The sequence below is a fragment of the Desmodus rotundus genome, chromosome 12, assembly GCF_022682495.2.
Source record: "Desmodus rotundus isolate HL8 chromosome 12, HLdesRot8A.1, whole genome shotgun sequence".
Lineage (NCBI taxonomy): Eukaryota > Metazoa > Chordata > Mammalia > Chiroptera > Phyllostomidae > Desmodus > Desmodus rotundus.
In genome coordinates this window covers 49,930,722-49,938,630 of record NC_071398.1, presented here as the reverse complement: position 1 = coordinate 49,938,630, position 7,909 = coordinate 49,930,722, and the positions used below count along the sequence as shown (strand labels likewise).

Sequence of the window (7,909 nt, the reverse complement as noted above, 5' to 3'; positions counted from 1 at the left end):
CCACCCCTCCCCTTCTGGTGCCACCGTTCTGTTTTCTGTGTCTGTGAGTTTCTTTCTATTTGCTTTGTTTGTTTGCTTTGTTAACGGGCAGGGCACTCGGGCTGCCTCCAAGCCTGGCTATTGTACATAATGCTGCAATGGACATGGGGATGCATATTCTTTCAAATTAGTGTTTTGGACTTCTCCAGATAAATACCCCAAAGTGGGATTGCTTGGTCAAAAGGCGGTTCATTTTTAATATTTTGAGCAAACTCCACACTGTTTTCCACGGGGGCTGCACCAGTCTGCGTTCCCACCCACAGGGCACGAGGGTTCCTTCTCTCCACGTCCTGGCCAGCACTAGTGTGCTGCTTTCTTGAAGGTCGCCTTCCCCACAAGCATGAAGTGATACCTCATCGTGGTTTTAATTTGCATGTCTCTGGTGATTAGTGACATTGAGCGTTGTGTCATGGCTATTGGCCTTCTGTAAGTCCTCTTTGGAGAAGTGTCTGTTTCCGTTTTCTGCCCATTGTTTTTCAATCCTCACCTGAGGATATGTTTGTGGATTTCAGAGAGAGAAGAAGGGGGAGGTGAGAGAGAGAGAGAGAAACACTGATGTGAGAGGGAAACACCAATCCCTTGCCTCTGGTCCAAGCCCCCAGGAGGAATCGAACCCTCAGCCTTGTGGTGTGCTGGAAGATGCTGCAACCCACTGAGCCTCTGGGCCAGGGCTGCCCACTTTAACATTGGGTGTTTCATCTCCCCCTTCACTGTGAGCGTCTCTGTGTCCTTGGATCTGAGACGGGGCTCCTACAGGCAGCATATAGTTGGGCCTTGTTTTTAACCCACTCAGCTTCTCTGTGCGCCAGCTTTTGGCTGGTGAGTTGGGTCCATGTCCATTCAGGTGATTATTGACCTACGAGGGCTCTCTCCAATGATTTCACCTTTGCTTTCTCGTCGCTTTGTGTCATCAGTGTTTACTTTCCCCGGGTTCCCGCCTGTTAGCTCAGTTGGGCGGCTCTCTGTGCCGCCTGTACCCGCTGTGCTACCTGGGCGTCCTCGAGTCTGTCCCTGCTTTTAGCCACAACATTAGGACAGCAGCTACCCCGGCCTGAAGGTCGCTTCTGCCCTTGCCAGGAGCACTGTGGGGGGACTGGGGCGGCATCCTCTCCCTAGGGCCCCTCCCCCGCCTGAGCTGATGTGTGTGTCTGACAGACCAGCTTGTGCAGGGAACATCACAGTGTCTCACTTGACACTTTAAGGGGTGGTCTCACTCTGCCAGGGTGCCGATCCCACCCTCTGTTCACTACCAGGCACATTAGCCAGCCCTGGGCCCCTGCAGCCCCATCCTAGCCCCGCCCCCTTCAAGAATCTGTGAGTCTTGCTCCCAGGAGGACTAGGGCCCACTCGTGTGAGCTAAGCGAGCAGCTGTGGTGCTGGTGCCGGGAAACCCTGCTGTGAGGAGGGGCAAGGAAGCGCCGGTAGAAGCGGGGGTGGGGGTGACTGTGCCCGATTCACCCCTGTGGCACCTGAGCAACGTTCTCCGTGACCATTTCAGTTCTCATCACTCCCAAGCCGAAAGCTGATGAAGCCTCACTAAGCGTGAACACTGTAAATGAACATGACGATTGCTTGGGCCCAGGGACTTCCTGTATCCAGCTGCTCCTGAAGTCCCCCTGCCTTCCTCCAGGGTCTCTGGGACATTCGATGAGCGCTGGAAAGAAATGCTTTTTTTTTCTGTTGCTGAGTTAAAGGCACACTCACACCTCTGAGGCGGGGAGGGGTCCTTCGGTTTGAGTGCTAGTTTTAAATCCTCACCCAAGGGTGTGTCTATTGATTTGAGAGAGAGACATTGATCAGTTGCCTGTGGTACATTGCAGGGATCAGAAACCCACAACATTTTAGTGCAGGGACCAACATTCCAATCACCTGAGCCACCGGCCAGGGCACATCTGTTTGAACTGTTTATATAGGTCCACTGAGGACATCGGCTCCTTGGCCATGACCTTCCAGGACTCAGCATCTACAGAATGAGAACAGGGTCTGCAGTGCATTAAGGACACTGGACGTTGGAACAGCTCCTGCTTTAAGCAGGTGTCCTCACCTTCAGATTGGTCAGCTCTGTGAATCCCATGCGGACACCCCTAAGGTCTACAAGGGGGGTGGGCAGGAAGCTTGGGTGACTCCTAGGCAACAATTAGGGGACTCAACCAGCCACAGCCAGAGGCTCCAAAAGGTCACCTTCAGGTGTATGGGAAAACCCCTGAATTGTGCATGGAACACAGGGGGTCACAGGGAACATCACTGGGGAGTCGTGAGGTCCCCTTCTCCGGTGGCACCCAGTCTGTTCTTCCCGGGTTTGTCCACACCTCATGGTAAGTGTATGAATGTAAAGTGACTTGAAATGGCTTAAGAAATGGGTGACGGTGTAGCTAGCAATGCAACGTTTCTTCTGTAAGGTCGGCAATTCGGACTATGCTGAGCTCACTGATGTACACGGGTGCAGCATGCTACTGCACTTCACAAATACGGCATTTTTAAATTTTAACACTCACCTGAGGGTTGTTGTTACTGATTTTACAGAAAGGGGAAGGCAGAGAGAGAGAGAGAGAGAGAGAAACATCGATGTGAGAGAAACATTGATCAGTTGCCTCCTGTACCCACTCAACAGAAATTGAGCCTGCAAGCCAGGTACGTGCCCTTAATGGAGATCGAACCCATTACCTTTTGGTATTTGGAGCGACGCTCCATCTGAGCCCCCTGGCCAGGCTGTGTGGGTTTTAAAATTGAAGGTAAGATTTTCCACCAGCAAAAAAGATTACAACTCACTAAAGGGTCAGATGATAGGTAGCATTTTTATTAACAAAGTATATTTTAATAAAGGCATCTACACTACACTTTAGACATAATACTACTGAACACTTAATATGACAGTACAGCATGAGCTTAACATTTATATTCACGAGGAAACCAAAAACTTCTGTGACTCACTTTAATGGGATATTTGCTTTAGTGCGGTGGTTTGGATTGAATCCAAAATATTTCCAAGAAATGTCTGTATTCCAGATGTAAAAATACTGTGTCATCCACCCCGTACTCAAAAACTACTAGTTGAATGACTCATCATTGTAGGACGCCTCCCTATTCTAGTGACAGTGTCTTTATGGATGTGGCCCCAGCCCCCAGCTGTGCCGTGGCAGCGAAAGCACCACATGCACTCACGCTGCCATCAATGCCCCCGCATTTCCCCTCGGTGCTGCTCCCCTAAATCGGCAGGGGCCTCTGCTCTGTGAATCCCCAAGTTTGCACTGGAGCCCACACTAGAGCGAAGGGCCGGGGGTGATGGCGGCCGAGCAGAGCAGAATTCCAGCAGGAACATATCTGAGATGAGACCTTACCGGACCCCTGCTCCCTGCTGATTCCAGAACCCGGGTCCTTTGAGGAGGTTGGGAAAAGGTGAGGAGAACAATCAGGCCCAGAGGGGTAACAGAGGATGAGTGTGAAACTTCACCTCTGGATACCAGATTCCTGAGTGCAGGGGCCACCCTGGGCCTTGTGGGAACAATGACAGGCAAAATGCTGCTGCCACTGTCAGATGGGGACACCCAAGGAGGATGAGATGAGAAGAAAGAACTACTCAGCCATAGGGAAACATGGAACACTGCCCTTTGTGACAACATGGATGGGCCTAGAATATCACACTTAGTAACTCGGTCAGAAAAAGCTAAGAACCTTGTGATTTATGTGGGACATAAAACTGAAACTCATGGACACAGACAGCAGCATTTCCCAGAGGGAAGGGGGTTGGGGAGGAGGGGCCTAATACATGGTGAGGGAAGGTGGTTTGACTTCGGGTGGTGGGTGCAGGGAAATGTACAGACCCCGTATCACAGAAATGCGCACCTGAAACCTACACGTTCCTCTTAACCAATGAACCGCAATCCATTCAATAAAAAGGCACACCCCTATCATTTAATATAAATACTCCAATAACTTCATTTTTAAATAGTCAGAAAAGGTACAATATCTACAAAAACAAAGAAACCACAAGTACTTAAAAAGATAGGAGCTGAGGCCAGACCCAGGCCCGAGCCCAGGCTGACGCGGCCACAGGAAGCCCTCACTGAGCACAGTGCTGGAGCCACCACAAGGCCCGGGTGACGCTCAAGTCCCTGGGACCCCAGGTCCTGGTGGGACAAGTTCTCCTGAAGTGGCAAGGACAAAGGAGCAAGAAAGATGACCCAGATGAGGAATGTCCAGGGTGGGGATGGACTTACCCCAACACTGCTAGGACAGGACAGTCCTCAGGGGAGAGGACACAGGTCCCTGTGGGGAGGGTGGCCAGGTGACCAGCTCCTGGCAGGACGCTGATGAGGATGCAGACATGTTCCGATGCCGGCTGCAGAAACTGCACTCAGGGATCCTTATAGTCCCAAGGGGAGGCTGCAATGACTATTTCAGCACTAAGACCCCCACAAGTCAGCTCTGTCACACTGGGAAAGAAAGTTGTCATGAACAAATTCAGGTCAGTCTCAGAAGTGTCACATTCTGCCACAGCCCACTGCATGCTCAGAATGTCCCACTCTGAGAATCCCCCAAACCCAGATGTGCTCCTCAGTTCCCATGCCCCCCACTTCTTGACCTCAGAGTCTCACCCTTAGGAGCTGTGAGAGACACATCAGAACCCTGGGCACTGTCGCTGCCTGGGGAAGACACAACAGCAGAGTTACGGGGGTGGGGGAGCCCCCCTCACAGACTCCAGCCCACACTCTCCCAAGGGTCCCAGACATCACCTCCCAACACCCAGACTTACAGGCAGCCTGAGAGTAGCTCTTCTTGTCCCTGTCTGTGGGAAGAAAATGTTCTGTGAGAAGTCAGGGGGAAGGCTGGGTCCCTTGACCCTTAAGGAATCCCATATTCCTGAAGCACAGGGAAGGTCCCAGAACTGTGAACACCAAGGTATTATGAGGAAATATGGGGACAGTACATGTGCAGGGACTGGACCAACTGCCCATCTGGATGTGTGTCTTCAGCAGGGACCTTCCCCTCTGACCTGTGACAGATGGGAATCAGTCCCCATCACTAGAATCATCACATGGTAAATGTGTCCTTCACTTTCCCACAGGCCTCACTAAAGGGTCCATGGTAGGAAATAGGCCCCAGATGGACAAGCACCCATGAGGGGATACGATGCCCATTAAGGAGGCAGAGCACACTTCCACCTGGGCTTGACCCCCAGGGGACAGGAAACTCAGCCCCACCCCTTGCCCACCTGAGCGCCTCCTCCTCCACAGCACAGCTGCAGCGGCTGCAGCTACAAGGAGACACAGGGCAGCAGCAGCAATGCCCACGGTGGTCATGGTGGTCTGAGGAGGGGGGTCTGCAAGAGGGGAAGGTGAGAGGCCAACCTCAGGCCTGAGTCCTGACCCTGCTCAGGGACACCCTGAGGAGAGGCTCTGTGCCCACGCCCCCTCCTCACCCCATCTCAGAATCAGGGGCTTGGGCAGCGCCTGGTGCTGCACACGGCATGTGTATCTCTGCTCCTCCCCGGGGGGCACGTCCATGGCCGCCCACTTCTGGAAGGTCCCGTCCCCTGCAGGCCTGGTCTCCACAAGCTCTGTGTCCTGGGTCAGGTCCTCCCCGTCACGTTGCCAGGTCAGGGTGATGTCCGAAGGGTAGAAGCCCAGGGCCCAGCACCTCAGGGTGACCTCATGGTCAGAGATGGGGTGGTGGGTCACGTGTGTCTTTGGAGGGTCTGAGGGGAGGGTGAGAAAATTTGGGAACTTTGCATGGTCATGGGAAACTCCAGCAGTGCTCATGTGACCACCCTGAGAGGGGACAGGACAGTGGGGTGGAGGAAGGGACAGCACCACCCAGACACTAGCCTGGACAGACGCACCTGGGATAATCTCCTATATCATGGAAAGTTCCAGAATCAGGGTGAGAACCTAGGGTAGGAGTGTCCTGGTCTCTAAGGGGAGACACAGACTCAGGTGGAGGCTGATGACTCAGGAAACCTAGAGTCAGGCCTCCAGAGAGGGTCTAAGCTGGAGAATGAGTCAGGGCATCCTGGTGGACCAGGTGGCTTCGGGGGGGGGGTTTAAGGGAATCGTTGTGGGTTATTTCAGGAAGAGGCTGGGTCTCTTACTGCTCTTTAGAGCAGGGACCCTAACCGGATGACTGCAGAGTTGATCTGTTAGGAAGTGGGCCGCACAGTAGGAGCTGAGCGAAGGGCTAGCTTGTTAAGTTACCGCCTGAGCTCTGTCCTGTCTGCCAGCTGACCCCTCACCGCGTCTTTGGAGAAACTGTCTTCCCCGAAACCTGTCCCTGGTTTCACAAGTTTGGGACTGCTGCTTTAGAGAAAGCTGGGCCCGCGGGTGAGTCACAGAATAAGGAAACCTGGGGGCCTCTTCCCTCTCCCGAACAGGAGGGGAATTCTGACAGGACCCCATTTTCCTCCTCTCCTGGTAGGAAGCCGCCCCAGCCCACAGATCCCCTCCTCGGGGAGGCCCGGCCCTGGTACCTGCTCGGAGTAGCGTCTCCTTCCCCTTCTCCAGGTACTTGAGGAGCCAGCGCACGCACGTTCTCTTCAGGTAGGCCTTCTTGCTCTCCGCATCAGGGATCTGCACCAAGTTGCGCTCGGTGATCGTGTCCGTGTCCGCGGCAGTCCAGGAGCTCATGTCCTCGTTCAAAGCCAGGTAGTCGGTGCCGTCGTAGGCTAATTGACTGTACCCGCGGATGAAGCGTCCGTCCGGGTCCACCACGCAGCCACTCATTTCCTGGAAGGTGTGGGACACTGACCCCGCCCCATGTCAGCCCCGCGTACATAGCGACTCCCCGAAACCACTAGTCCGGACCAAACCCGAGGTGATTAAACATATAAACTGAAAATCAAAGCGGATCAAGATCCCCCGGTGCCCCTCTCAGGGGAACGCGACCCTGGGACCCAGAGACTTGGGCCGAGAACCACCCAAGGGGGTCGTGCCCGAACCGGCCGCGCGTTCTCACCGTCCTCGCTCTGGTTGTAGTGGGCGCGCAGCTTGTTCACGTTCTGTTGGTTAATCTGTGCGTCGCGCTGGCAAACCCCGGTCCGATCTTTCCAATAGCCCGGTGTCTCCTGCTCCACCCACGGCTGCTCCATCCACTGCACCCGCGGCTCCAGCCTCGGGTTCGGGGCGTCGCTGTCGAACCGCAGGATCTCCGTGTCGTCCGCGTAGACGATGCCGATGTACCGGGACTTCCCGCGGTCCGGTCCGGACACGAAGGTGGTGAAAATTCTCATGGTGTGGGAACCTGGGGGAGGGGAGGGCGCGAATTTTGGGTCCGCGGTCGGGCGGGTAGGGGCAGTAGGCCCGGAGGGGGTGGTGATTGAGAGGAGGGGGAGGGCCCGAGGCGGGAGTCGGGGGTCGGGGGGTCTGGGGTCTGGGCTGGGGGCGCTGCTGACGCGCAGTCCCCGGTCCTGCGTCCCCGCCAGATCCCCTCGCTCCTGCCCCGCGGAGCCCGTTCCCTCTGGACCACGCACTCACCGGCCCAGGTCTCCGTCAGGGCCAGGGCCCCCGAGAGCAGCAGGACCAGGGGTCGGTAACCCATGATCCAGACCCTGAGCATCTGCGCAGAATGAGTTCCGCTACTCGGTGGGAACTTCTGAACCCTGATAACGCTAGGTTCAGACACCCAATGGGAGCGAGAACTGGGGAATCGTCATGAGTAACCAGGAAGTAGGACTTGACCTGGGTTAGGAGAGAGAAGGGGATTTCCCAACACTGAGCGCCCACACAGGGCCCTGGGCTGCGACCCTGAGAGCCAGGCCTGGGGACCTGGGACTCTGCCCCGAGCCCTCCTCCTGCACTGAAGAGATTCTAAAAAGTTAATAATGACAGTTTAAAAATAATATGGAAAAACAAAAATAAAACCTGATGAGTAGGAAACA

The 7,909-nt window shown here is 54.8% G+C and overlaps 1 protein-coding gene across 1 annotated transcript; it reads right to left on the bottom strand.

The window, feature by feature from the left end:
• Window positions 1–2,815: 2,815 nt before the first annotated feature.
• LOC112314061 (patr class I histocompatibility antigen, A-126 alpha chain) lies at window positions 2,816–7,657 on the bottom strand. Its single transcript, XM_024570671.3, has 8 exons — window positions 7,506–7,657; window positions 6,988–7,272; window positions 6,503–6,775; window positions 5,459–5,734; window positions 5,252–5,359; window positions 4,793–4,825; window positions 4,635–4,682; window positions 2,816–4,472 (listed from the first exon to the last, which is right to left on the bottom strand). The coding sequence occupies exons 1-8, from the start codon at window positions 7,585–7,587 to the stop codon at window positions 4,468–4,470; spliced, it is 1,110 nt and encodes a 369-aa protein (XP_024426439.2). The 5' UTR covers window positions 7,588–7,657; the 3' UTR covers window positions 2,816–4,467.
• Between the last annotated feature and the right edge of the window lie 252 nt (window positions 7,658–7,909).